The sequence below is a fragment of the Solea senegalensis genome, linkage group LG17, assembly GCF_019176455.1.
Source record: "Solea senegalensis isolate Sse05_10M linkage group LG17, IFAPA_SoseM_1, whole genome shotgun sequence".
NCBI lineage: Eukaryota > Metazoa > Chordata > Actinopteri > Pleuronectiformes > Soleidae > Solea > Solea senegalensis.
Genome location: NC_058037.1, coordinates 271,093 through 298,116, shown reverse-complemented (window position 1 = coordinate 298,116; position 27,024 = coordinate 271,093). Strand labels below are relative to the sequence as shown.

The following is a 27,024-nucleotide window of genomic DNA, read 5'->3' as shown; positions in this document are numbered from 1 at the left end:
GTGAACACATGAGCACCTGTAGAGTTTTGATTATAGTAATAATAAAGCAATTTGGTTGTTTCTGAAAACCATTTAGAGGTAATGGCTATGTGAACTTTTATATTATATCTTGAAATGATGAGCTTACCATACATTAACATACAATGATGTCATGTTATAAGGTGGACATGATGTAAAGCAGACGCAGTAGTCACACAGTACACAACGTGTTCACACTCTTGATAGATATTTGTGATGGCTGTGAAAAAATTAATATAGAGACTATGAAGCAGACATCACATGACATCAACCTTATCTGGAACAGAGGAAGGAGCAGGAGAGCTCAGACCACAGGGAGGTGCTGCCGCCTCTTAGCCTCATAGACCTCTTATCACATGAAAATAAGGAAGCATGTGAGGGCTAATGGAGAATTATGTTGGACTGTATTGTGATGTTACACAGCTGTTAAAATAATATTCACAAAATATTATCAATTGGGAAATTGATAAAAATGTACAAACATTTAAATTAACTATACAAAACTGATGTGGATATGACTGAAATGGATTGAATGTCCTGTGTGGTGAAAATAAGATGTGAAAATGTTTAATGTTTACATTCGCAAATGGAAAAGTCACATCATTATGGTGAATATGTGAAAAAGATGGAAGTTTCAACAAGTGGGGACAGGTGGAAGTGACATATTTTCAAATTGACGTACACTATGATAAGTGGTGTGTATGTATTTATTTACACAGAACAAAAGTCTTACTGCAAAGTTAAGCTCACATCTGACACCCTTAATTATTCTTGTCTTGTTTCTTGGTCTCTGCTCTTTGTTCTCATCCTTTCTGCTCCTTGATTTCTACCTTCCCTCAAGCTGATTTGCAAGCACAGACATCCAGTTTTCAAAATAAAACGCAGGCTGGAGTACATTTTTGACTTGGACAAATAATGAAACACCAATGGAAAAATCCTCACAGCTATGTTTTAGAGACCTAATAACTTGAATTTGAGCAGCTGTATAAAGAGAGTTCTTTACAAGTTCTGAATAAGAATGAAAAAGTTGTGTTCAGCACATTGATAGACATTTTTACAGGGAAATTTCCCTTATTTGCTCTTTTTAATCAAAACTGTTTTCTCAAATTTCAGAGGTAATAAAGTTCTGACTGCTTATTTTCCATTTCCATTAAACAAGCAAGTTTCTATCTTCAATAAACACATCAAAAACGAAACAGCAACACCTGAGTAAGTGACAGGTGACTCAAATCACTCAGCATGAGCCAGGGCAACAAGAAAGGAAATACAACCCCCTAGTGGTTGGGGGGAAAACTCACAAATAAAAACGAGATATGGCTGCTAACCTACTCAAAATCTCTTGATACCTGTAAATATTAAGTTACAGGTATCTTTAACTATCATTTTGACGCGTTTAAATTTGAATTTTGACCCGTCGAACGTGACGTCAGCGTCAGACGTCATTTTGAGAACGTCACGTACAGATAAAAGGATACAGTTATTCAGAAAACTCATACTTCTCGTCCTACATGTGGAGGGAGAGAAAAGGACGGACTTTCACAACTCATATTAGTTTGTAAAGAACACTCTCGTCCTAACTAGGTCGCCTGTTCACGACCTCATTTCACCGCAGAATGTCTGTGACATGAACACATGAACTCCGTGATTTTTCCGCTTGAAACTGAGAAACTGCTACTGTATTGTAATAAACGAAGACTATTGCAACAATGACTAGGTAAGTATCAACATGAGCTGATTTTTTTAGCCTGACTTGTGAATTTGTGTGAATGTTTTGAACTGGTTTTGAGGTCTGTTTTGATTTAAATAATTACCATGGTCAACGTAATATTTGTGCAATATGTAAACACTTGAGATAAGACAAATAATTGCTGTGAATACTTCACCTCATATTTGTGAAATATTTAAAACTAATGTTTCTGTCCATAGAGAAACGTAAACCCACAATAAAGGGGTTTCTTTAACTTAAGATCAGCACAAAATTATATCACTTAGCTGACATTTAGCTATAGATATGGACTCATTTAGATTTTTCTTTGTTATAAATCGTGATTTTAGACATGTCCAACATATTTATCCTTTTAGTTGCAATCCACTGAACAGCCAAGCTCAGCCAGTGCCAAAGATTCCCAAGTATTATGGGATCACACCTCCAATCAGTGAAGACCTGCCTACAGAGACTGACACGATCCAGACTAAAGAACTGATCAAGTGTCTCAGGTCATATGACATATTTGAAGAAGATCTTGAGCACCAACACAGGTACTACACATCTTTTTTTTATGTAATTAACTGAATGAATGTAGTTTGTGACTGTCTTTCTGGCGGATAGCGATGAAAGATGCAATCAGTTAAAGTAATCAGTAGATAAAGTCTATGCAAACTGCATCACATTAATGTCTGTGTTTCTCTTTCTGTTTTATCTGCAGAGAGGACGTTGTGAAGAGACTGGAGTCTCTCTTTACAGAATGGCTCAAAGAAATGTGTTTAGAAATGGTAAGAAATTGTAGTTCCATCTTCTTCTTTTTTATTCTATACCATGTTGCTGAATATTTGTTCTTGCATTGATGAAACCAAATGTATTGTTTTCATTTTATTTTAGAATGTACCTGAAAACGTGATGGACAACGTTGGAGGAAAAGCTCTACCATTTGGCTCCTTTCGTCTGGGAGCTTACGCCAAGGGTAATGTAGAGGTTCCTACCTCAGATAAATGACTTTATGCAGTGGCTCGTGAGATTTTTAGTATGTGCTTTACACCAATAATCACACCTTGAATAAACCTCACAGGCTACAGGTGCAGTGGGATCAGTAGAGATGATAATTTGACAAATATGTAAATATAGACTTCCCTCTCATTTGAGTCTGTGTTGCTTTGACAGGTGCTGATATCGATGTCCTTTGTGTCGGACCTGGATTCATTAAGAGAAAGGACTTTTTCACCTCCTTCTATGAGAAGCTGAAAGCTCAGGAGGTGAAAAACATACGGGTGTGTAGAAGAAGTCATTTATTGTGTTAGAAATCTTTGCACCTCAGTGAAAATCTTCCTGCCTACTACAAGTAGCTAACAATATCATTATCTTTAGGCTGTCGAAGAGGCATTTGTCCCTGTTATCAAGTTCATCTATGATGGCATTGAGGTAATTTACTGGAGTTTTATTTGCCTTTTTTGTTTCATTTTTCCCTCACGTATGTGGTTTTGATAACCAATATAGAAAAAAGTTTTATTGATTTTATTATTTGCACATAGAAGTATCTGTACTATTCTACTCAAAGCTCACAGGCTTTAATTATTGCCTTTGGGCCTATGTCATTTTCTAGGTTGACATGGTCATTGCCATGGTGGTGCGAAAGTCCATTCCAGGAAGTCTGAACCTTCTTGACGACAAGATTCTGAAGGACATGGACAAATACAGTGTCAGGAGTCTTAATGGTAAGTACACAACTGTTCACAACTGTGGTCATTTTTCTTTGATGTTCAACAGGTTGCCACTTTGTTATTTGTGGTTTGCCCCCATAGTAATCTTTGTTTTCATCCTGTTTTCATAGGCTACAGAGTGACAGAGGAAATCCTCCTTCTTGTGCCAAACATTCAAAACTTCCAGCTCGCTTTAATAGCCATCAAGCTGTGGGCAAAACGTAAGTGGAAACTATACAGAACAAGAGATGCTTGCTGGTCCCTCATGGTGGACTTACTCATTGTCTACAGCTTTATCCTCCAAATGAGGGTCACAGGGGGCTGAAGCCAATCCCAGCTGACAAAGGCCGAAAGGCTCCAGTCCATCACAGGGCAAACACACAGATGAACAAACATTCACTCTCACATTCACACCCAGTCAATACAGAGTGTCCAATTAACCTTATCTTGTCCTCATACGTGATAATTAGTCGTTGTTCTTTATTACTTAGCAGGACTCATTGATATTTAGTTTGGTTTGTTAACATTTGCTGCCAGGCATCCACAACCAAACATTTGTCTATCTATAAATGCAAGGAACTTTGCTTCTTTGTCTCTTCCTTCAAACTTGGCAAATAACTTCCTAAGAGCATAAGTGTGTGCAGTGCAGACTAGAGATAGAAGCCAAGAAAAGAAAAAAACAGGCACACGGGTACTGCACTAGTGGAAATCAACGATGCACAGGATTGGATTACATAACTATAAAATCTTTGAAACACTTTCTTTTCCTTGAATCCAATGCCACGTCATTATTGAGCAAAATTTAAACAATTTACAAATGTACATAAGCTGGTCATTTGAAATAAAACCAGGTGGGGCTGTGGGGTCTAGCAAATCAGAGCAGGCTATTTTTAGGCGTCATTGTACAAGAATGATCATTATATATTTTCCTTTTCTTATTCTCCTAGGTCGTAACATTTACTCAAACATGCTGGGCTTCCTGTGTGGAATATCATTGGCCATACTGGTGGCCAGAATCTGCCAGCTCTACCCAAATGCAGCTGTGTCCACAGTGGTCATCAAATTTTTTAAGGTTTACTCCATGTGGTGAGTTGTCCTAGCAATTCTGCTTTTCAAGAGGTCAAACTTAAAGTTACTTGGCATTGAGAGCCACTGTAACGGGAGATTCACTGTTAAATATCAGTTCACACCACTCGGTGGTTTCCACTTTAAGTGAACATTTCTCTATTTTTAAAATACATTATTTAAAAAAAACATCCGTTCACTTGGAAATGATGTGTTTTGTTTCAGGGATTGGTCAATCCCAGTTTGTTTGAGGGTCGTAGTGGACCGCTATTACAGCCTCCCCTTCTGGGATCCAACGGTGAGACCTCTGCATGATGTTTGTTAAGATTTTAATGTTAAGCCAGTGAATTATCATATTTCAAAATCAATCTGCATTTTCAGTTAAACCCAAGCGACCGCTGCCACATGATGCCCATTATCACCCCAGCGTATCCACAGCAGAACACAACCTTCAACGTGTCTTCTTCCACCTTGGCTGTTATAACAGAGGAGATCAACCTTGGTATGTAATCACATGCTTTGCATGGAGTTTGCTCAGTTTAATCAAAACAATTTAAAACTCAAAAACTTAAATGCTCTTTTCTTTATTTTTATTCTGTGTTTTGTTTCCCCTGTGATTTGAACATGCTCTCTCTTCCTTATGCACAGGTCACGCCATCACCCAAGAAATACTGCAGAAAAAAGCTGACTGGTCCAAACTGTTTGAGACGCCAAACTTTTTTGAGAAGTACCAGTATGTATTGAGTGAACCTAAAAACAGAAATAAGTATTGCTTAACTGCTCTTGAAAATTGTTTCTTCTTCCTGAAAAATCATTCCATCAAAGATACTTTTATTTAATCATTTTTGTCTGTTATAGTTAACTGTCTGTAAGGTATTTTGGTATATAGGTGTAAAGGAAAACTACTACAATATAGACCCCAAGCCTGAATCCACTTCAAAATGAACTATATTGTTGTGTTGTTCTGTATAATATGTTTGAATTGTTAGAATTATATATAACTTGTTTTTAAGCATTACGCTTAAACTTTGTATTTAAGTTTATTTTGTTATTTTTAGATTAAGTGGATCATCATCCTTTTTGTGTGGATTTGTTACATTTGAAATGTAATGTATTATCTTATAATACAGTGCTTTGTGCTTCATTGTGATGTTTGGATACTGTTTGTCATTTGAAATATGGACTTTGGTGTCTGAATAGTAGCTGTTTGGCTCAACTTTATTGTTAACTTTGTTGCTGACTCCACAGTGTGGTCATGAGAATTATTTGTGGTGATCATCTTTTTCTCTTGGATATCTGGCAATTGATAAATCAAGACAGACAGTATCATTGAAATGAGTAATGTTGCAGTTGTGTTCAGGTTTTAATGCTAATCTTTAAAATTATTTAATATATTTTGACATTGATCTGTTTGCTATGATTTTAGGCAATATGTTGTGCTGAAGGTTACTTCTGCAGAGAAGCTACACCATGAGTGGTGAGTATCCAGACCAAAGAGTCAGCAGTTTCAGAAGAATGTTTATATGCAATCATATCTATGGGTGAAAAGCTTTAGTCCACATGCCTGCACTTCTCTTTTATTTTTTTAGATTAAACAGTTTTAACATTATATTTGTAGAGCAACTGTAGTTCCTTTCTCTTTCTGACAGTTATGTTTTGTTCACTTGATCAGTGTCAGTCTGGTGGAGTCTAAAATCAGACACCTGGTGGGACTTCTGGAGCGAAACAGGCAGATTTCCCGCGCTCATCTTCATACACAGTCCTTCCCTGGACCCAGTCAGGAAAATAACAAGTAAGGATGTGATTTTACAGTTACTATTCAACTCTTTACATTTGCTTAGTTTTCAGTAGGAACATTAAAGTTTGCTTTTTATTGTGGTTGTTAAACATTGTCGACTTATTGGCCTTTCTTTCTGTGTGTTTTAGAGAGGAAGTGAGCACACAGTGGTTGATTGGACTTCTCATCAGTTCAGATGCAGAGATAGACCTGTCCTTAACCATCCCTTCATTCATTGATACCAGTACGTTTTTTACGGGGTTTTTTTTGTCTCCATTTACTAAAAAATTGAGCAATTCTGTGCAAAGTAATGAATAATTGTTCTTATAGTCCACAGCCTGGCCCAGAACTCTAAGGCAAATGTAGACGGGATGTCCATATCAGGCATGTTCACCAACAGGGATAATCTTCACTGGGCGATGCCTGGTGACATGCGGACAAGGGTTTCCTGTCCAGACCCAAAGCCTGCGGTGAGCCACTTAACTGCTGCCACAGTGCTACCCACCCACATTGACAAGCCAGTTAAGAGGATGGCAGCCTCTTCGTCCACTTCATCTTATATGAGTCCTTGTCCTACAAAGAGATCTTGTTCTCCCTCTGCAGGAAGTTCATCTGAGGGTTCCAAACCTGTTGGAGGTCCAGCTCCATCCAGCGTGGATGAGTCCCAGGCTGCAAGTGGCTCACCCAGTACGCCTCCTCCCAGTGTGAGAGCAACAAGCAAAAAGAGACCTGCCTCTACTGAGCTTGATGTGCCGGTTAAGAAATTCAAATTTGACCAGGTATGTTGCACTGTCCTTCAAGGTTTCCAATTATTAAATTCTCATTACAGCTGCCTGGCTGTCTATTCCTTCCCTCTCAGAATCATCCCACTGTTGAGCTGTCTGACCTGCAGCCCAGCCCCTCCAAACCTGTAACGACTGTGAAACGCCCCATCAAGCTACATCTGCTCAGGTACAGCACACACTGATCCATCTTCATCTCTTCATCACACATGGGACACATATTTGATGTAGTGTCTTTTTTGCCAAACAAAAAAGGCCACACCCGTTGCTGCTGACATGTTCTGACACATGTAAAGAAAAGGATTCTCCAAAGTTCCAAAATTATTTAGTATCTATTTATCCTGCCATTCCGTAAACTTAAACGATTTGGTTTAATCAAACTCAAAACAGTTATTCAGTCAAAATATCAAAAACTGAATGCTTCTCCTGATTGAGCCACAACCAGCGCTCCCATTAACCCAAGGTATATCACCTAAGTGGTGGGAGGTTCCAAAAACAAAAATCAACACAAATGGCTCTTACATTTGACATGTTGAGGTCCATTTAGGGTATGTTGCTTTGAAGGCTGCCAGAGCTACATAACTCACATATTTACAACACTAGAGGGCAGTAAAGCCTTTCTTCTTGCCCTTTCCACAGGTGCAGCAAATGTAGAGGCCTACAGACTTTATCCTAATAATAATGACGAGGTTCTAGTAATTATTTTTCATGATGTACTTGTGAGAATGATATAATAAACTCAAATTCATTTCATTACTCATTATTTAATGGTATTTTAGGCCTTTTTGGATGAAAACAGCAAGAGTTCTTAAGATTTAAGAATTACAAAAGTCTCACACTCTGGGACTTAGCACCTGCCCACTAAAGTCCTAATGGCACGGTTGACCTAGTGTGGTATATAATATCTGCATAATGGTTGCATCACACAGTGCCCTATAACAGATGTAGATACCATACTTAAAGGGAAGTGTGTGTGTCAGAATGACATATTTCCTTATAAGGTTGTGTGGAGTGTGACCTTATTCTTCTAACAGCACTGTTCTTCACTGTTTTTCTTACAGCAAGCGAAAGGGTTGAGCAAAACCGATTGGTTGCAGAGTCTGCAAATACCATCGTCCATCAGATAAATAAAAATGCTGTGACCCACATGGCCCTTTATGCAAATCACTGTGTTGGAACAATTGGAAGGATGGCGTTAATAATGAGTTTTTTTTTTAAGGCATTTCATACTCATTGAGGTGAGTACAACTGGAACTGTAGAGATTTGGTTCAGAGAGAAGTGGCTTCTTGAGGACTGGAATTGTGTTTTATGTTTACTAGATGGAGAGAACAGAAGCTGACATGCAAGAATCTCTGAAGAGGTGATGAAGAACGGGAGATAGTTCCATGGCACAGAGTCCAAGCATCCTAGCAACATATAAAGACAAACCACCAATTACATTCACACTTACACCTATAATCTTCTGTACATGTCTTTGCATGTAAAAGGAAGCCTGGTGGCGTGGTGGTGAAGTGGACAGTAGTGTACACAAGCGCACATAGAGAGAGGGAAAAAAAACACACAACGCGTCGACTTGTGCCACTGACACCCAGACGGATAATACCAGGTCTGAATGAAACCATAATAAAGGTCTTAATCCATCTTACCTGGAGAGAAGCCTCATGCACATGGCAAGAATATTCAATATCCACACAAAAGACCTTGGGTCAAACCAGGATTCAAAGCAGATACCTTGCTGTCAGGCAATGACACTTATTTGATTTTTTCTTTTTATCCTCTGCCATGAAAGTTATGTTTTTAGGAAGTCATTTTGGTGGTGATCTGATTCAGGATTTTTTAACCTTATTTTATAGTGTATTGACAAAAATTAAATAACACTATTTTTGCTGAGCCATTATACTTATTTCAAGTCTTACAAGTATATGCAACAAACAACTAGAGACCATGACCATGAAGCTGCAGTATGCAAAACTTAAAACATTCAAGTCAAAGACACGTTTCACAAACACGAGCTGTCAACGGTAAAACAAGAGGCTATTCTACTTTGGGACATGTCAGTATTTGAATAAAGAATTCAAGCACAACAGACCCTATTTAGTGGTGAAGGACAACGAGCGTAAAGAGACAAGTGATCTCTTCTAATAGCGATATCTAGAACTTGAAATTAAGAGAATGTGGGGCGTAAGGACCACAACAATATCAGTGATTTATAATAGGTGTTCCTAGTCTGGTCAAGAAAGGTATGGAAAATCCCTGGTTACATCAAGATATAAGGTCCAGACCATCCTCCGCATTGCTTATATACTGAGGAGTACTTTATCCATCAAGTGAACCCTCACACCCTCATAGTAGCTCAACTTAAGAGATGGAAAGGAAAAACTAGAAAAATTATTATTTATACAGCAATTCACAGAACAAAGTGCTTCACAAGATAAAACGCAACAAAGAATAAATAATTAAAAGCCCAGTCAGTAAAGAATATAAGTATAAAGCATCTGCAATAATTAACCATTTCTTGAAATAAAAAGGGATTAGACTGGCATTTGTGTAAACACGCTGTCTGAATTATTTAACAGTACCTGTAAAAAGTTAATCAGCTTTTGCTTTGAAATGATGTCAACATTAGATAAAGTTGCCTGAAATTGACTTACACTTTCTAAATAGTGAGTGTGTGTGTTAATAGACTCCAAAATTGCTTTAAAATTGCATTATCTATCTATAAACAACGTTAGTACTATTGTATGGTTTCTGTTGCTGGTTGAGACAGATAGTTTCACCTCCAAAGGGAAACCTGACCAAGGTAATCCCCCAAGTGCTTCATCTGTCAACTTTGAAGATGGGCTTCTAGATTGCATTATATTTAGATAAAACTTATTTTGCCACTTAGTGACACATATTTCTTACTAATTTAATGCAATGCACCTTATACGTGTAAAGTTTAACGTATATCTCATGTGTTTATGTTCTTGGGTCTCAACACATCAGCTAAATGCTAAATGTATAACACGAAAGTCAAATTTACAGTACTAAATATACAAAATGTAGTATCCTATATACGCCACTGGGGTCAAAGTTGAGCAGTTCGCCTTTCAAAATGGCGACTGAACCAGCACGGGAATGGAGCGATGAGCAGCTAAAAAGTGACGATTTGCCTAAAAAGGACATCATAAAATTCATTCAGGACAATGCTGCTCACTCGGTATGTTTGTAGCTTGCGTCTCGTCATGATTTGCGTTTGATTAGTTGTATGTTTAAGTGTGGAAGCTCATTTGAAACTGCAGCATGCTGCGTTGCATGGGTTAGCTCGTGCTGTAGTGGTTTAGCAGCTAAGCTAGCTATGCAGAACACAACAAAACAAAACCGGTTATACAAAATAATAGCGGTAAAGGATAGAAGCCACGGTTGGCAGCTCATTACTTTGGACCTGAAGCAATAGTGACTGCATTTACTTTGTGATATGGCTTAGTTTCTTTTAGCTAGAAGCAAAACGACTTACTTGAGCAGAGAAGCAGGACTGGTGATGTCATTTGTGATCGTTCTGTCTAATTGCATTTTCTCACGCAGTTCCTCAATGAACACAAGCTGCTGGGAAACATAAAAAATGTCGCCAAAACAGCAAAGAAAGAACAACTCATCGTAGCCTACAGTCAGCTCTTTGAGAGCAAAGTAAGTGACAGTGACACATTATAACCGGGTATATACATGTACAACAACCTCATCCAATCAATAAAAGAGTGTGTTTGTGTTTGCAGAGATTTAAAGGCACTGAACCTGTAGAAGAAGTAACTGAGCAGGTTAAACAAGTGAAAATCGAAGACAAGCCCAAAGAAGCCAAAACAGAGGTTGTATATGAGGTATGTGTTGAGAATGTTACATGTTCACGTCTTTATTGTTGCTCTGCACACATTAAGACGGTTATAAACTGCTCCTGCATTGTTTTTTTTTTACCAGGGTCCACCCAAGTACACCAAGTCAGTGCTGAAGAAAGGTGACAAGACCAACTTCCCAAAGAAAGGTGAAACTGTGAGCTGCTGGTACACTGGTACCTTGGAGGATGGAACCGTGTTTGACACCAATATTCCTGCAGGTACAGCATACACATGCACATGAAAGTGTTGCTCCACCCAAATAACTGTCTTTTGAGGAGTATAAACGGGAGGCAGATCGACTGATCAGCTGAGTAATTGGGCCAACTTTTCATAAATGGGGAGGTTTAAGTAATTGGCCAGTTACACTTTGCAAAGTTTAGAATTGATACCTGTTTCTTGTATTTAAGTTTAGATTTAAAATATATCAGTGTACTGCAGTGCAGACACAAAATGCAAAGTTAGAGCAGAAAAAAAGTGTCATTCAATACATGGTTAATGGGGGCTACATTAATAAGCAGTTTTCTGAATAATTTGATTTAGCTGTTTTTTTCCATCAGATGGAGGGAAGACTTGTTAAAAATCAGTCTTGTCATTGTGTACCCGTCATGGACATGGCGTTGGCCGTCAGTTGACTTCTAGTATAAACCCCAACTGGTTGTAACCATAACTGTACTTGTTTTAATACAGCAGCCAGAAAGAAGAAGCAGACTAAACCACTGAGCTTCAAGATTGGCTTGGGAAGAGTCATCAGAGGTGTAAGTCCATCCTGTTTTTTGCCATGTATATCCCAACAACTGTTTCTCAGTTTCCATCCACTGCATTTTTTCATCAGTAATCCTTTATTTGCAGTGGGATGAAGCCATTCTTACAATGAGCAAGGGTGAACATGCCCGATTGGAGATTGAATCAGATTGGGCCTATGGTAAAAAGGGTCTCCCTGACTCAAAGTATCCTTTTCTTTGGTTGAGTCATCTTTGTGCATGGCATGCAAATATGTTCGTTTCTTGTCCTGGCAACACTTAAGTCTTTTGTTTTATTTTGATGTAATTCTTCCATTGAATGAAATCTTCACCTTAACTCCAGCTCTACCAGAATTCCACCCAACGCAAAGCTGATTTTTGAGTTGGAGCTTGTTGCTGTGGATTAAATACATTTTTGCCAGCATGCTTCTAATTTCTAGGATGGACAACACACCAGAATGATTGTGCTCAGTTCCTCTGCACTTTGATTAATCATATGTACAAGACTCGGTTAAGTATTAACAAAACCAGTTATATTTTTTGTTATTGGTCAAAATTGAATGTCTTATTAATGTACATATCCTGAGACCATGTTTTTGTTCTTTTATGCAATTGATAAATAAACATGTTCATATTGCAGAATGACAGCTTTTTGGTCTTCATTTTATCCCTGTCCATGTTCACCTCCGAGAAACACATTTGGAAATCCCGATTTCTCATCTAACACAGCCGTGATCATTTCTCTATGCGCTGCTTAATCCCAATATTCGAGTAATGATCTTTATGAGGATTGAGTACAGTCGCGATGAAGTGCAAAGGATCCGAGTGAATGTCGCAGGGAGTTCATAATCTGCGCTGTATGCAGCCAAGTTTTGCTTTTGCACAAGAGATTTTCCAGCATTTAATATGCGCCGTTCCACTGCATACTCACATTGTGTTGGAACCGTTTTATTGGTGTTCCAAGCTGGACAAACTAAGTGGGAATAGACAGGCTCGTGCTGGCTGCAATCACAACATCCTGTTTCAGTGTCAAGTCTTTTAGCTGAAAACACCTTTTTTGACCAATAGGTTTCTGTTGCCAAATTTTACAATATAAACTACTGATCACGCGTATCAAACCAGTAGTCACTGCAGGACATATCACAACACTAATTTCTGTCCAAGCCAAGTTTTATTATGTACAGGATAACATTCTACTCAATAAAAACTGATGGACAGTGATCAAGCTTCTCCTTTGGGCCATTGAAGCATTTAGGAGTTAGCGTTGGGTCCCTTCTTCTTTCCGAATGTGGGCACAACATTCACGAAGCGCCTGTTGTACTGGATGCGACGCTTGGCACGGCCAGTCTTCTTTTTCTTCTTCTCCTGCTTGTCAACCTGAACAATTTCACAGCCAAGTGTTATTTCTCTACTCTTATCATGTTCTATTGTGTAAATCAACAAAACTCTAAAAAGTACAAGACATGCCATACATGCATGTATGTAATATTATACTCTAAGAGGCACAAGAACAGAATCTTACCTTGGGAGTCTGTCCCCTCACTTTTCCGGCACGGGCCAGGGAGCCGTGGACCTTGCCTGTTGGAGGAAGAAGGAAATAGATAAGAATAAGTGTTCCACTGTTGTTTTCTATATAGACAACTAGGTTCTTCGACAGGAATTACTTTAATTATTGTACATAAGTGCCACTAGTTTCAATTTGACAAAAACAAAGTTAGAGTGGTTGTGGAAAAGGCAACAAGCACTAACTTATGATGCATCGCCAGTCTAAGTAAGCTATTTAAAAATACAGAGTATGTGTACAAACATATGTGCTGTACACTCACCTCCCAGCAGCCTGCCAGCTACCTCCAGAGTGCAGTGCTCCAAGACTCCACAGGAAGCCAGAGAGGTATCATCCTCAAGTGGGCATCCACCAAACAACAGCACCTGGTCCTCGACCAGAAGACCCTCCAGAGCCTGGACATGGGCCTGAGAGACACCAACGATATACAAATTCAAATAACAATTTCCATGCGCAAAGTCTAGCACTTACAACTTCTCAGGATTTTACCTTGATCTGTCCAACAGTTTCCTGTCCGGTCACCTCAAGGGTGTGAGTGTTCTGAGCACGCACGAAGAGCTGCATCTTGATGCTAGGAGGAAAAACACGACAAACCAAACTTCAGTCCTTATCAAAAACATGGTAATCGGTTTGCGACAATAAACGGACGAGAGCATTCACAAGATTTGAACGTTGTAACATAATACAACTGCCTCCTTGTGGCTCTTATAATCCTGACACAAGCTGATCCTAGTGACTTTGATGCGCATACGATATCCGTTATTGTCATTTAAAACCATTTAAATATAACTATTAACTCAACTCCCATACAAAGGCAGTACTACTACACCCTACCATTCATTGCCAGAAGAACGTTAAAATTAAAATAGCTATAAAACACCAATAGGAACCAAATAACTGGCAGATTAAAACAGGAAGACTCAAACACACTTGCTTCTCATGGTTGGCAGCTAATGCTATGCTAGCTTGGCTAGCCACATGGGCCACACGTTTCAGAAAGTCACATAAAAACAAGTAAAATGTCCCGTAACCCTTTCGAAACTGAATGTTTAATGAAAAATAATGTCACACCCGCTATATTCGCCTACAAAAACCGGTTGAAGTTTTACATAGCGATTATTTTTCTGTATAATTGCACGGGCCTTACCTCGGTTGATGCTAGTCGTTCAACACTAGGCATAAAAAGGACTTTTCTACGGTCGACACTGCGCAACTGCGGGTTTACGTAGTTCCGCCACTGTGGCCACACCCACTGGATTCTGAAGGGTGAAGAACGTTCATTTTTCGACGTTAGAAAATTAGGTCGATTATACTATGATGGTGTAGTATGAGTGCAGTATGTTACAATACATTAAAAAATATATATATACTAAAAAGTAGACTATTGTGATTCATACTCATACGTACATCTGGTTAATATTTGCCATGAGGAAATGTTTAATACTTTACACAGTGTATTTGATTTTTGCATGATTGCACATGAAACCATGGGCATGGTATTTGATTGCAGGGCTGAAATGAAGACTTATCGACTCAAGCTCATCTTCAGGATTTATTTAAGCAAAGAGATCATAAATCATTACGAGACAGTCAAGGATATCAATCTTTATTATGAAATCAAGTCAAAATAAAAAACAAAAACAAGGAAATCTTCATTTCTTTTTATGGAAACAATGAAATATTAAAAATCTTTCAGCTGGGAAGGAGAAACATGACTTTGAGGTACATTAATTAACACCTCCTTTACAAGTTCAAATCTGTAACACAAAGAAAGAGACCAAACCAAGCCATCCAATCCAAAAAAACAAGCTTTGATCACAGGGGAAAAAACAACTGCCTTCAAACATAACATGCATTAGGAACACTACCACCCACCTCCCAAAAAACTGCTGTTGGAGATAATGAACTAGCAACTTATCTTTATTTAAACATGACAATTCAACGGGCCTGCCATAAATGGCCAATGCTATTGTACTCATACAATGGCTACATATTGTAATTTAACTGATGAACACACTCTACACCAGAAAGAAGGAACAAATCAGCTTGTTTTCTGTGGCTGTATTGAAGTATCTATGACACCCTGTAAAGAAGCTCTGCTCAGAAATGTAGGCAGGTGAGAAAGGATGATTTCCTCCAAGTCTCCATCTTCATGTCAGCATTCTATCAATCATGTAGGAGGAGGAGGGTAGTACTGGTTATACTGGGCATATTGATTGTACTGCCCCCAGGAGTTCTGTCCCCAGCTGGCGTATGGTTGCTAAAAGAAAAGAAACGTAAATGAGTTCAATGCGACACAGTAAAAAAATTTAACTGTATGTGCGAGCTCAGTGTGTCAATGTTAAAAAACAAATTCAATATTGCCAGCTACACATGTGGGGAACTTACCTGGTACCAGTTATAATTGTATGCAGAGTTGTTTGCCTGCGCGTCTGTCGTTGCAGTTGTTGCACCAGAATCATCTTCCGCACGCTGTCTCTTAGCATCAGGTTCCTGGGAACTGCACACAAGCACATGTACATTCACATTAGTAAATTCCCTTCTTAAATAGCTTACTATGGAGAAAAAAAATGTGTCCCTTATATGACCCAAGCCCTTTCCCATTACCCACCTGTCATAACCATTCTCAGCTTTCCTCTTTGTGGGTTCGCTTTCTTTCAGAAGTTTCTGCTGTTCATCATATGCAGCCACAAGCCTAAAAGTCGTGAATAAATAAAATTAATCAATAAAATTAAAAAATATATATGTAAATGCATGTACATACAAATATATGCATCACAAAACTCACACATTGATGTCACTGCCAAAGTCTTCAAGGAACTCGACTTTGCGTTGCGCAAAGACGAGGCGGGATTCAAGGGGCATCTGGCTGTTTAGTGCCCGGTTGAAACAAGCCAAGATCTCCGCCTCATTCTGCGTCACATCCCCACCAAACTCCAGCTCAAGCAGGTTCAGGTACAGTTTTGGACTTGCCTGTGAAGTCATTAAATTATCAGCACTTATCACAAAATCTCAACAAAAATACAAGCAAAGGAACAAGCTGAAACCATAACCTACTAAACATCACTCAGGATAGAAAATGACCAATTCTTGTTCATTTTATAGAAACCAAAATTGATGAAATCACTTTCATAGTGCAGCAGTAATCCATTGAAAATGTGAGTTTCTATATAGGACTGTGTGTATGTCAATGAATACATACAAGATGTGAATAAATTACACTTAACTAACTTGTGAATTTATTGTTAATGCCGCCTAAAACAGCTCTAAATGTAGACAACTCTTGTGTGAAGTTGGTCAACCATTTCCTTACCTGGTCTTTTTCGATAGCATCCAGCAGCACCGTTCTTGCTTTGCTCACACTTTTCTGCACCTTCATCAGATGCCTTGCCAGCTTCACAGCGTAGAACGATGTCTCAGTGGTATTCTTTGCAGACTCCATGGCCTCCCGTAACAGCACCTCTGCTTCCTCCAAGTTACCATGGCGACGCTCCAGACTGACCCTCCGAAGGCGCACCATAGCTAGACCTGGGACCGCCACCTCCAAGGACTTCAGGATTTCTCGAGCTTCCTCGGCATTGCCTAGGCAAAGACGAACAGAATACTTTGCATATGGCTGTCCTCAAGTAACATATCAGGTATTTTTTGGACCAAGTGTCATTATGCACGTTGGTGCATTCAATATAGGAGTGAAGGTGTCACCCACCTTGCTGCTCCTCAAAGGCTGCCCAAAGCAGGTGGATGGCTGGTTTTTTGGGCAAATGGATGGTGCACGCCTTCTTGTAGACATGTCTCACGCATTCAGTGCTGTAGCTCTCTAGATATTTTGCATACTTCAGAGTGAAAGAGAAAGCGAAAGTTGGAAGAAGGCAGAGAGAGAAGGGAGAAAGAGAAAAGAGAAAGAGAGGCAAAATAGACAACACATTTTAAACCTACATTTCCAGTTGACAGGCGCACTGAATTTCTTCATTGACAAGATCGTTTTTAGAAATTTTCTGTGTAAACCCATCAGCACCTTCATGGAACCAATTAGATAAGTTTCTGTAAGGTAGTGGGAGACGAAGAAGATGCAACGTAGTAGTTGGCAAATGCTGCAGTCAAATCTTGTGTGGCAAGCTGGCCATCCCCTAATACAACAGATACAGTCACATATCAACGTTACACGCAAAGAGAGTGCAGGACGATTTACTGTGTCGTTGTGATTATCATCGTTGATGGGGGGAAGTGCAGGGAAGAAGCAGGAGTGAGTGAGAGGCTAACGGTGACATTACCTTGGTCCAGAACTCCTCGTAGAGAGCACAGGCAATCAGGCAGCGTTCAAAAAGAACAACCACACGCTCCGGAGTCCCATTTTCAACCTCAAAGTCCAGGTACTCCGTCCAGTTGCTTAGCTGGGTCTTCTCCAAGGCTTTGACGTGGAAGTATGGTCTTTTAATCTAAACAGACAGGAATAAATGTCAAAGAGTAAAAACCAAAACCAATTCCCAATAAATTACTCTGGTGGACGAAAAGTGCGATTCATACCCCTTCCTCAAAGGCCCAGCGCTTGCTGACTTCGTGTTCGTTGTGGTTGAATACTTCCTGCCGAACCTCAATCACTTTGTGGCGCATGTTCTCGATCTCCGTCACTCTCTACATAAAACACACAAAAAAATGCCTTCAACACCCAATGTGAGTTTAATATTCTCCACTTGATGTAAAAACTACTAGTCCTTCAGCCAAGGATTTACATCACCATGAAGAGGGGAAGAGTATGTATGCACTCTGCATATCAGCCTCTGGGTGCAGGTGCTGGGGTCAAGGGGCCTCAGGTGATCCTTTTAGTTTTAAGACGAGTCCCTGACTGGATGCCAACTTGAATCCCCCCTGGTATTCATTGGCTTGGCTGCTGACATAAAAACACCCCTTCAAACCTGATCAATTTTTCTACCCATTACATAATGGAAGTGGTACGCTCCTGGTAAACCCTGTCAGCAATCTTTGTTAAATATGTCACCCCCCTCGGACTGAAAGTTGGATTTCTACCTTAGCAGGATCTGTAAGATCCTCTATTCCCGGTGGTAGCTCCTCCTGGACAGCAGGTGTCTCGTCTTCATTGCTGACCATTGACAAAAGGCTGGCTTTAGAGAGCTCAAGTCTCAGTCGAACAAACTCATCCTCTGAGAGAAAGTGTTTGGGGTTGTTGTTCTGTACATGATCTTTGAACCTGCAGAGTTTCAAAATTTTGAAAAAGACTATCAAATTATGCACTATTACACTTAATCAGTAATTAAGAGTCATATCCACATGTTTTGCCCTTACTTCTGAAAGTGCTGGGAGTATAGCTGGGTTGGGATTCCTAAGACGCGATCATAGATGGCAGTGACGTTTGCCAGCTTCTGCTGCTCTGTCTCCCAGTTGATGAATGACTCCCACAGACGGTCCGAGCGGAAATCTGTGCCTGCTGCAAGCACCGACTGTTCATAGGCACTAATAAGAAAACAAAGAAAAAATGTAAATAACAAGTTCATTTCTAATTCAAAGTATAACATTTAAAGACATGTTGGTAGCGTTTTAGGACTAACACAAAACCAGGGCCTAATAGATTTTAGCCGTCAGACAGAATGTGCTTTTTACTCACGCTCGAATGTGTCCCTCAGTGTCCGAGTCATTAGGGTCAGAGTTCTCCTTAATGAAGGTCAGGTAGTGCAGCCACAGGTCCACGCTGAGAGGGATTGCCTGCAAACCTCTTCTGTACACCTAGGGTAGAAAAAGAACACATGAGCATGTCAATGACTGGGAAAATATGAGCATCACATCACAACTACAATGATGTAACAGGACAATGCCTGAGCAGATTTATTCCTTCAGTCAACATTCCTTGAAGGCAAAAAAAATTTAAAACAATAAGAAATGTATGTGTACCTCTTCTGCAACCTGTACATTGACATGCTTTTTCTCTATATCAGCATACTTCTTCCAATAGCCATAGCAATATGGATAGCGAAGCAGGAATACATCAAATGCTTTTCTTACAGCTGTAAGGACATTCTGCAACAAGAAGAGAACAGTAAATGGATCAATATGATTTAATCAAAAATGTTGCATCAGTTACATTTTAGAAAGATTTTAATTACAGTTTCTGCAATAATTGATTTGTCTAACCTCTTGCTCCACATACTGCAGCAGGTACACCCAACCATTGAAGTCCTCTGGGCTCTCCTCACAACCTTTAAAGAGTTTGTCAAATTCACTGGGCAGCTGTGGCTCTGCAGGAACTGTTGATTCATCTGTTGTCTCTTTGGATTGTTCTTCCAGCTCCATGCCGTCCTCTGTAGCTTGTGGTGCCTCAGTCAGATCTAGAGTAGTAAATCAGCCATCAATAAGTCACATTCAGTAGAGGTGTAAACAAAGCATGCTCCTAGAATTTGATTTCATGCCAAAAACTGACAGTGGCAACTGATTTACACCTCTCAGGCATACAGCCTGCAGAAACTAGAAGACCGTGCCTTATTTAAATAACAAATGTAGTCAGATTATTGCACATTGCATCATGTGTATGCTTGCGTGTTATGTATCTGTAACATAATTTAGAGTATTTTGTAAGATTACAGAACTGAACCAAATCAATGGTCATAGCCTTTAATGAAGTGAACACCCACTACATATATTACCTTGTACAGCAGCATCGGGCTCTACACTCATCTCCTGACTGGGTTGCTCTGAGTCCATAGCTTCTGCGTTGTATTCTGATGGCCGTGCTGCTGCTTCTTCTGTGGGCTGTGATGGCTGAACCTCTTGGAAAAGCTGAGCACTGGCAAGTTGAAATTGCTCCACAGCCTTCTCCACAGAATTCATTTCCAGAGCTGGTTGCTGAACATCCTGAGATGTGTCAGATTCCTCGGGCAAGGTGGTTGTGGGTGGTTCTGGAGCAACATGGCTCATGGACCAGTCACCACCAGCTTGGTCTAGAACAGGAAGTTCAGGAAGAAAAGCATCCCCGTTGCTCTCCATGGCAGGGGACTCACTGTCCAGCATTCCAGTAATTGTTTTTTCTGGGAGGTGTGGGCCTATTGAAAAGTAGGATAGTTTGTTACTAAAGGTCTAATATACATTAAAAGCACATTAAATGTTACTATTTCTCATACAGTTCAAATGTATACATTTATGAGTTGTTAGGCATTTACAACAAGCCAATATTTTCTCCACATGTTATAATGAAAACTAGATATGCAGCACCACATCAAACAGAATTTGAAATGTTTTAAGCAAAATGTTTTATTTCAGAATTTCTAAAAAGCAACTATATTTGATAATTTTCTCGACATGTGACTAAATGTTTTGTAACTTGAACTTTGGGATCTAAATTCGCATGTGGTACTTATGCGAATTGCGCGCTCCCTTACAAACTTCACTTTTACCAGCTTTAAACCGAAAGATCCCCCCAGAAGAAGCATCGGGTGGTGCAACAGGACACTTCCTTGTTCTATCATTAATCGGATACCAGGTTTAGCTTAAATTTAGCAACTAAAACTAATACACACACGTGATCGGGTTCTTATACAACACTACGGCTATCTCCTTAACAAAGCGACTGGGGGCCAATCTAACATTTACGTGGCGTCAAATTCGATAAATGATAGCTTAAGGCCGTGTTGCATTTTCTTTCACCTGGTAGATTGTTTGCATGGTCAAAGTTCAAACACAAGTTAGGCCTCAACTCCCATCTATTTCCTGCCATCTAGCGAAGCGCGACCATGTTGGCCTTAGTATGCCACTAGCGGACAATAAACTTCGAGTTACGGACATAACCTCAGGCAAATACCAATTTAGGGATATGTTTGGTTGTATTACTCAAGATACGTCAACCTGAAGTGTATAAACAAAACTAGTACAACCACAACTGTTACAGGTATTTCCCATCGTCTCCAGTAAATAGACTGCACCATCGGCTTGTCCACGTTAGCTAGCCGGCTAACGGCAGCTAGTGCGATAGCAAGCGTCGACAATTGTCGGAATTGCAATATTTCTGCTTAGTCTATACTAATTATATGAGTAATAATTCTTCGTTGAATCTTACCGGTGTCTTCCATGAAATGTTTTGGTCGTTCTTGCAGAGTTGGGTGGAGCTTTCGAAGTCACTTTGTCTACCCTTCAACAGCCAGCCGCGTTACGGACACCATTCTTATCAACTTCGAGGAAGCGCGGAGGTAAAATATGCGCATGCTCAGTGCTCCGCGCGCCAACCTCAGTGTATGTGCGCGCGCGTGTTGGTGATAAGTTCTTAGAACAACTTGAAAGGTCATGAAATAATTTAAAAGAAATAATGAATGGAAATAAAAATAAGAGCTAAATTGTTCTGCATATGAATATATACAGAAACATTGGATTTAACAATAATTGGTGACTTTGCCAGGTGTTTATAGGGGATATAGAAGTTCACCTACAAGACCAAGCTAAATCACTTAAATCATTACATTTTATACATTCACTTATATTAAATATTACAAATAATATACAAATATTCTCAATATTTATTTTTACACATAGGATCCTTACATTAGCCCGTTTAAATAAGTGGGTGTGTGTGCTTCCGACATTAAACACAATAGTACCCGTCCCACTCACTCTCAACCTCCACGTCACTGACTGATAATTCAGGAACCGTTTTGAATGAATGTTCAGACTTGAGATAAAGGCCGACAGAAACCCCCTCATGAAGTGACTAACTTAGCCAAACCTTCACATATGTTTCAAATGTACACATCCGCGTGTATTTCCCGAACCACATGCAAACCTAGAAGTGACTAATACACACAGAAAGCTCAAATGGCGTCAACAGCAGCTAATGGGGCCGACCTGAAACATCAGCGCGCATGCGAAATGGCGTATGATGCCTTCAGGTGCAGCCGGAATTCTTAGGTTTCAGCCAAGAGTGCGTTAGTTTGCCATGCGGTGTCCCACGTTACAAGAGGTGTGGATTTCACTGTAGTTTTGTAATTATGAACGCACCAATCTAAAACCTTTGAGGAGAAGGATTGAGTCAAGACCAAGGCAGGTTGATAAAAAGTCAAGACTAAAACAAGTACATATCAATATGAGAAATGTTTTCTCCCCAAGATCAAATTAAGAATTAACCCAAAAATTAAATATCAGTCAGTCTTGATTTTACTTTCTTAGCAAAGTTCACTGAAAATGATATTAATTATAAATCATCATAAAAATCATAAAAAGATTTCACAACTACTGATAAAGTTTGTTACATATAGCTTTTTTTTTGTAATTTATGTAAGTCTTTCATTTTACGAGTAAGCAACTCCACAGTTAAACTGTAGCATCTCCTCCACTTGAAGCGTACTACACTTGTTGTCTCGCCCAGAGTTACAGCCTTAGTCTGGTTTTATTCAGTTGATGTCTTGGGACTGGAAGACACTGTTGTCAGCGACATGATCGTCCTCTTACACCGACTCAGGCCCCTCCATAACTGGTGTGTGTTTCTCACTATTATGTGCAGTCAGTGCTTAGGCACACAGACTCACACTGAAGGTGTGCTCGCAGTTGGGTACACGCACACCATCACGTCACACTCTCCTCTGCACATATGCATAAAGTATATACTCAGTACGTTAACATGGTCTGACTAAGACAGGCAATCGGACAACTTGCCGACTCTGAATATAAATGCGGAGGAGAAAGACGATTTACGTATGTGTACGTCTAACTCCACCTCTATAGGTGGCGCTGTATCTCTCTATAAGCTAGTACGTATTGAATCAGTTTCCTGTTGACCTTTATGTCACAGAAAAACAAACAGTGAACAGTGAGATGGATCATGCTGTGGTTCTGTTTGTTGTGTACCTGCTGTACACGCAGCAGTAATCTGACTATGAATCGTATTATCCAGGTATGTTAGTCTGATTAAGACAAGCTTGATTTTAGTTGGAGTAATATGTTTACATGACAAAATAAGAAAATCGACCTTGCACATAAACACACTCAATGACATCTAATGGTGAAACTCACACACTATTGGGTAGCATATTCAATGTGTTCCAATAAACCTTTAATATTACAGACTGCCCCTTTAATGGAAGGCTAACCGGAAGGCTCAGCTGAAGTCTTGGCTCAGTCTCACTTGTAAAGAGATTCAAACACACAATAATGAATGAAATGTTCGATAAAAAACTATTAAAGCAAAACATTCCATGCCAAAGTGTAACTTATGTAAATGTGGTCAATTGTCGGGGCTCATAACGAGCCCATGAACGCATCACCAGCGTGTGTGAGTAGTGTAGAGGAAGTGGCGGCTGATCTGGGTCCGCACCTTTTCCGGTAACACAGCACCGCCACAGCTCGACTGAACGGCCGCAGAGAGGGAGAGAGGAAGAGAGACAGAGAGCGGCAAGAGCGGGGAGAAACGGCCCGGGGACTGGGGGGAGATCGCCGCAATAGCAGGTAGTCAATCCGCACTCTGTGTTTTTTATTCCGTTCTTTTCTTTTCCGTCTGCACAGCGATTTTTTTTTTCCGGATTCAAAGTTGTTGTCTGTATTAACACCCCTCCCTTCTCTGGGACCGCTCTTGTATCACAGGGGGAAGAGAAGAAAGTCGGATGAATCAATGTCCCTTTTGAGCGCTCTTCCTGTGGATGTCCCGGCGCGATAACGGACCGGGCAGCTCGGATTCGATGTGTTTTCATGAGAAAAAAATCACCGTGCTGTAGTAGTCATCGACTGGGAACTGACTGAAGGCAAGTGTGGAGCGCCGGCTGCCAAGGAGGAAGTGGGAACCCCGGGCTCGGACTGGGCCTGTTTGTATGAAGCTACAGCAGCTCGATACTGAAGGAGAAATCAGACTTGAAATGCGGTGGTTGAAGAAAATGTGTGCCTCACAGCTGCTTTAAAACAAGGGGATGTGATTTATTCTTTCGCCTTACATTGGAGGATCATGAAAATAAATCCCCACCCAACTCTGCGAGGGCTCCATACATACTGCTCTCACTGACAGACACCACCTCAGGTCAGACCAGACCAGCACAGACCAGGTTAACTGTACCTCTCTGTTGATTCACTGAACAAACTTGAAAGCCAGCGCCTTTTGAACATTGACACTTCACGCCATCACATGGTTGGCGTCTAGCACACACCTAAACTGTAACCTCGAACAGTTGTGTTGAAAGACAACTTTTTTGTTGTTATCAGAGAACTGTTTTTTTCTAATTGTCGAAGAAAAGTATTTATGCACAGAAAACAAGATGGGGAAATTACTGTCAAAGATCTTTGGCAACAAGGAGATGAGAATATTGATGCTTGGACTTGATGCTGCTGGTAAAACCACCATTCTGTACAAGCTGAAGCTGGGACAGTCAGTCACCACTATCCCCACGGTTGGTTTCAATGTGGAGACCGTCACCTATAAGAATGTGAAGTTCAACGTGTGGGACGTGGGGGGACAGGACAAGATCAGACCTCTTTGGAGACATTACTACACGGGCACCCAGGGCCTGATTTTCGTGGTGGACTGTGCCGACAGGGACAGGATCGACGAGGCGAGGCAGGAGCTCCACCGGATCATCAATGACCGAGAGATGAGGGATGCCATCATCCTGATCTTTGCCAACAAACAAGACCTCCCAGATGCCATGAAACCCCACGAGATCCAGGAGAAGCTGGGCCTGACCCGTATCAGAGATAGGAATTGGTACGTTCAACCCTCGTGTGCAACAACAGGGGATGGACTATATGAGGGCCTCACCTGGCTCACCTCAAACTACAAATCTTAATGTTTGTCCCTCTCACCAGCCTGGACACTTGGAGGCAACAAAAGTAGCTGAGAATGAAAACAAGATACAAAAAAAATATACAATCTGAAGCAATTAATACCACAACCTCTCTGCTGAGTGTATATCAAAGAGAGTGATTATATTTTTCTTTTTCTTTTTGGTAATTATGACTTCTCTATAATCCCAGATTTCATTTAAACAATTGTTTTACTCCTGGTTTTCCTTATTAGTTTCTTCTAGTTTTGCTTTGGTTCAGATTCTGTATAATCAGTACTTTTTAAATATACAATAAGCCTAATTTTGAGCTCTTACTGCAAATTCTTTCCTTTCCTCTTTTGTGTATAATTTTGTTAAGGGGACACTGGGACACACACACCCATTTAGTTTTGCCCCTGCGAAGCTCTCATTCAGTATTCTCATGACCCAGCTACATATCCAAAGGATGGGGGGAAAAGTCCAGAAACCATCGCCAATAGCATCAGCATATCACTTTCATGGCAAAAACTGCCTCTGCAATGTGTAAGAATGTGTATTAACGATATGTTCGGACCTTGTCTGGATTACTTCATTATTGATTGTACTGGGATGAATGAGGAAACATGTTAGTTCTAATTTTCTGTGTAGTGATCACATCCATTGTGTCTACTGTGGTTTGATTCAAAGACACTATGTGGACGCTGGATATTCTCTCACACACACATACACACACTGTGATATGGATATATATTTTTGTTGTTTCAGGGTCTGAACCTGTTACCACTAGTCTTATTATTATTATTACGACTGCCTCTTTTTTTTTTGTCCGTTACTCTAGAGTATTTGTAGTTTCAGCTGCCTTAGGAGGGGTTTACAAATGCCCCACAAGCAAGACAGTGACTACAACAGAAGGTATTGACAAACGCTGAGTTTGCATTTTGGGAGGTTGGTTAGGGTGGGGAGGGAGACCAACGAGCTGGCTGTGCACGTTTTCATTTTCTGTGACTGACTTTTGGACTCCAGCGAGTGTTTACAAATTTCCTAACCCCCACCCTCCTCCTGTGTAGGTGCTTCAATGACTTCTTCGTTTTCTCTTTTTTTTCCCATCAACGCCCGCCTGTAGACACACACACACACACACACACACACACACAGCCTTCTGTTGATTGTTCATAGTTACTGCTCTTTTCATTATTATTTTTGCTGCTTTTTTTTCTGCTAATGAAATAATAAAAAAATATATCCAGATCAGTACAGAAGTGACGCCTTTTCACTAAGCAGCTGCGGTGGTTTCAAGCGTATCAAAAGTAATATTTCCTTGAGCGGTTGAAAGAGGAAGTGAGAGTTCAGAGCGTTATGATGGTTGAAAGAAGGACTAGTTTGAGCAAACTGAAGTGAAGTGATCCTCGGCCTGCTTCCTCTCTGCACATGCACACTCACTCTGAGCGTGTGTCATCAGCTCTGAATAAATGATGACTTCTCTGGTTTCAGGGTAGTGATTGTCAGGTAAACCACGCTTTGTCGAAAGTCTCAAAAGTATCACTTTGTCCATCAGGGCACTGACTCAACCAGAGACTCTTGGTATTGTGCAACAAATGGAGCTAATACACATGTTATAGATTGCAAAAGCTCAACTAACTAACATCTACGTTTTAGGAAGAAATCGAACACAGTCCATTCTGGTAATGTGTAACTGCACATGTTTAAACAAGACTACACTCAGAGGTGAAGTGGTAAGAGTCTGCTTTAGAAAGCAGGAAGTGACATGTTTCCTCCACATCAAAATTCATATTGTAGTCATATTTAACTAATAAAAATCCTAAATCCTGGTCTAGAATTGGTGAATTTAGGTTATACCTAACAACAGGACTGGTCTACTTCATGCTTCATGCAACCAGTGAGTTTAGGGTGACATTGTGGTAATTGTGTTGTAATTTAGTACTGGGATTCATGTGTTTCCAAGTCATTAAGAAAGACACATACTGGAAAAGGAGTATATGGGTCAGTGTGTGTCTGGTGACACATGGTAAGAGGAGGGTGAGAACTACAGGTAGTGACA

The 27,024-nt window shown here is 40.1% G+C and overlaps 5 protein-coding genes across 5 annotated transcripts; 3 read left to right on the top strand and 2 right to left on the bottom strand.

Moving 5' to 3' along the window:
• Positions 1-1,724: 1,724 nt before the first annotated feature.
• LOC122784478 (poly(A) polymerase type 3-like) lies at positions 1,725-8,133 on the top strand. The gene is made up of 19 exons (XM_044049775.1): positions 1,725-1,732; positions 2,101-2,277; positions 2,445-2,511; positions 2,618-2,699; positions 2,897-3,003; positions 3,101-3,154; positions 3,336-3,447; positions 3,564-3,653; positions 4,380-4,518; positions 4,723-4,795; positions 4,879-4,999; positions 5,146-5,230; positions 5,924-5,974; positions 6,170-6,289; positions 6,424-6,518; positions 6,605-6,744; positions 6,878-6,961; positions 7,134-7,225; positions 8,118-8,133. Exons 1-19 carry the CDS (start codon positions 1,725-1,727, stop codon positions 8,131-8,133), a joined length of 1,713 nt encoding a protein of 570 aa, XP_043905710.1.
• Positions 8,134-10,135: 2,002 nt separating this feature from the next.
• fkbp3 (FKBP prolyl isomerase 3) lies at positions 10,136-12,305 on the top strand. The gene is made up of 7 exons (XM_044048967.1): positions 10,136-10,256; positions 10,622-10,723; positions 10,810-10,911; positions 11,009-11,144; positions 11,614-11,681; positions 11,776-11,873; positions 12,019-12,305. The coding sequence occupies exons 1-7, from the start codon at positions 10,152-10,154 to the stop codon at positions 12,071-12,073; spliced, it is 666 nt and encodes a 221-aa protein (XP_043904902.1). The 5' UTR covers positions 10,136-10,151; the 3' UTR covers positions 12,074-12,305.
• Positions 12,306-12,818: 513 nt separating this feature from the next.
• Positions 12,819-14,459, bottom strand: faua (FAU ubiquitin like and ribosomal protein S30 fusion a). The gene is made up of 5 exons (XM_044048969.1): positions 14,378-14,459; positions 13,720-13,801; positions 13,493-13,637; positions 13,189-13,244; positions 12,819-13,043 (listed from the first exon to the last, which is right to left on the bottom strand). The coding sequence occupies exons 2-5, from the start codon at positions 13,792-13,794 to the stop codon at positions 12,918-12,920; spliced, it is 402 nt and encodes a 133-aa protein (XP_043904904.1). The 5' UTR covers positions 13,795-13,801; positions 14,378-14,459; the 3' UTR covers positions 12,819-12,917.
• Positions 14,460-14,820: 361 nt separating this feature from the next.
• prpf39 (PRP39 pre-mRNA processing factor 39 homolog (yeast)) lies at positions 14,821-21,425 on the bottom strand. Its single transcript, XM_044048964.1, has 15 exons — positions 21,290-21,425; positions 19,884-20,279; positions 19,375-19,568; positions 19,135-19,260; positions 18,851-18,969; positions 18,532-18,699; positions 18,256-18,436; positions 17,755-17,862; positions 17,502-17,666; positions 16,937-17,063; positions 16,544-16,812; positions 16,019-16,203; positions 15,842-15,925; positions 15,619-15,730; positions 14,821-15,490 (listed from the first exon to the last, which is right to left on the bottom strand). Exons 1-15 carry the CDS (start codon positions 21,300-21,302, stop codon positions 15,401-15,403), a joined length of 2,337 nt encoding a protein of 778 aa, XP_043904899.1. The 5' UTR covers positions 21,303-21,425; the 3' UTR covers positions 14,821-15,400.
• A 2,107-nt stretch (positions 21,426-23,532) lies between these two features.
• On the top strand, positions 23,533-26,794 carry arf6a (ADP-ribosylation factor 6a). Its single transcript, XM_044048968.1, has 2 exons — positions 23,533-23,664; positions 23,800-26,794. Exon 2 carries the CDS (start codon positions 24,462-24,464, stop codon positions 24,987-24,989), a length of 528 nt encoding a protein of 175 aa, XP_043904903.1. The 5' UTR covers positions 23,533-23,664; positions 23,800-24,461; the 3' UTR covers positions 24,990-26,794.
• Positions 26,795-27,024: the final 230 nt, after the last annotated feature.

What these genes read in the sequence shown, in the direction of transcription:
- LOC122784478 (XM_044049775.1), top strand. An exon ending in GATCTTGAGCACCAACACAG is followed by an intron (nt 2,278 to 2,444) that starts GTACTACACATC and finishes TTTTATCTGCAG; the next exon opens with AGAGGACGTTGTGAAGAGAC. An exon ending in GTCCAGACCCAAAGCCTGCG is followed by an intron (nt 6,745 to 6,877) that starts GTGAGCCACTTA and finishes CTCCCTCTGCAG; the next exon opens with GAAGTTCATCTGAGGGTTCC.
- fkbp3 (XM_044048967.1), top strand. Translation starts at nt 10,152, where the DNA reads ATGGCGACTGAACCAGCACGGGAATGGAGCGATGAGCAGCTAAAAAGT. An exon ending in AGGACAATGCTGCTCACTCG is followed by an intron (nt 10,257 to 10,621) that starts GTATGTTTGTAG and finishes TTTCTCACGCAG; the next exon opens with TTCCTCAATGAACACAAGCT. An exon ending in AAGGGTCTCCCTGACTCAAA is followed by an intron (nt 11,874 to 12,018) that starts GTATCCTTTTCT and finishes CAGCTCTACCAG; the next exon opens with AATTCCACCCAACGCAAAGC.
- faua (XM_044048969.1), bottom strand. Translation starts at nt 13,794, where the DNA reads ATGCAGCTCTTCGTGCGTGCTCAGAACACTCACACCCTTGAGGTGACC. An exon ending in AGCTGGCAGGCTGCTGGGAG is followed by an intron (nt 13,245 to 13,492) that starts GTGAGTGTACAG and finishes TTCCTCCAACAG; the next exon opens with GCAAGGTCCACGGCTCCCTG. An exon ending in TGAGGGGACAGACTCCCAAG is followed by an intron (nt 13,044 to 13,188) that starts GTAAGATTCTGT and finishes GAAATTGTTCAG; the next exon opens with GTTGACAAGCAGGAGAAGAA.
- prpf39 (XM_044048964.1), bottom strand. An exon ending in ATGTACAGGTTGCAGAAGAG is followed by an intron (nt 18,970 to 19,134) that starts GTACACATACAT and finishes TTTCTACCCTAG; the next exon opens with GTGTACAGAAGAGGTTTGCA. An exon ending in ATGCTATCGAAAAAGACCAG is followed by an intron (nt 16,204 to 16,543) that starts GTAAGGAAATGG and finishes ATGACTTCACAG; the next exon opens with GCAAGTCCAAAACTGTACCT.
- arf6a (XM_044048968.1), top strand. Translation starts at nt 24,462, where the DNA reads ATGGGGAAATTACTGTCAAAGATCTTTGGCAACAAGGAGATGAGAATA.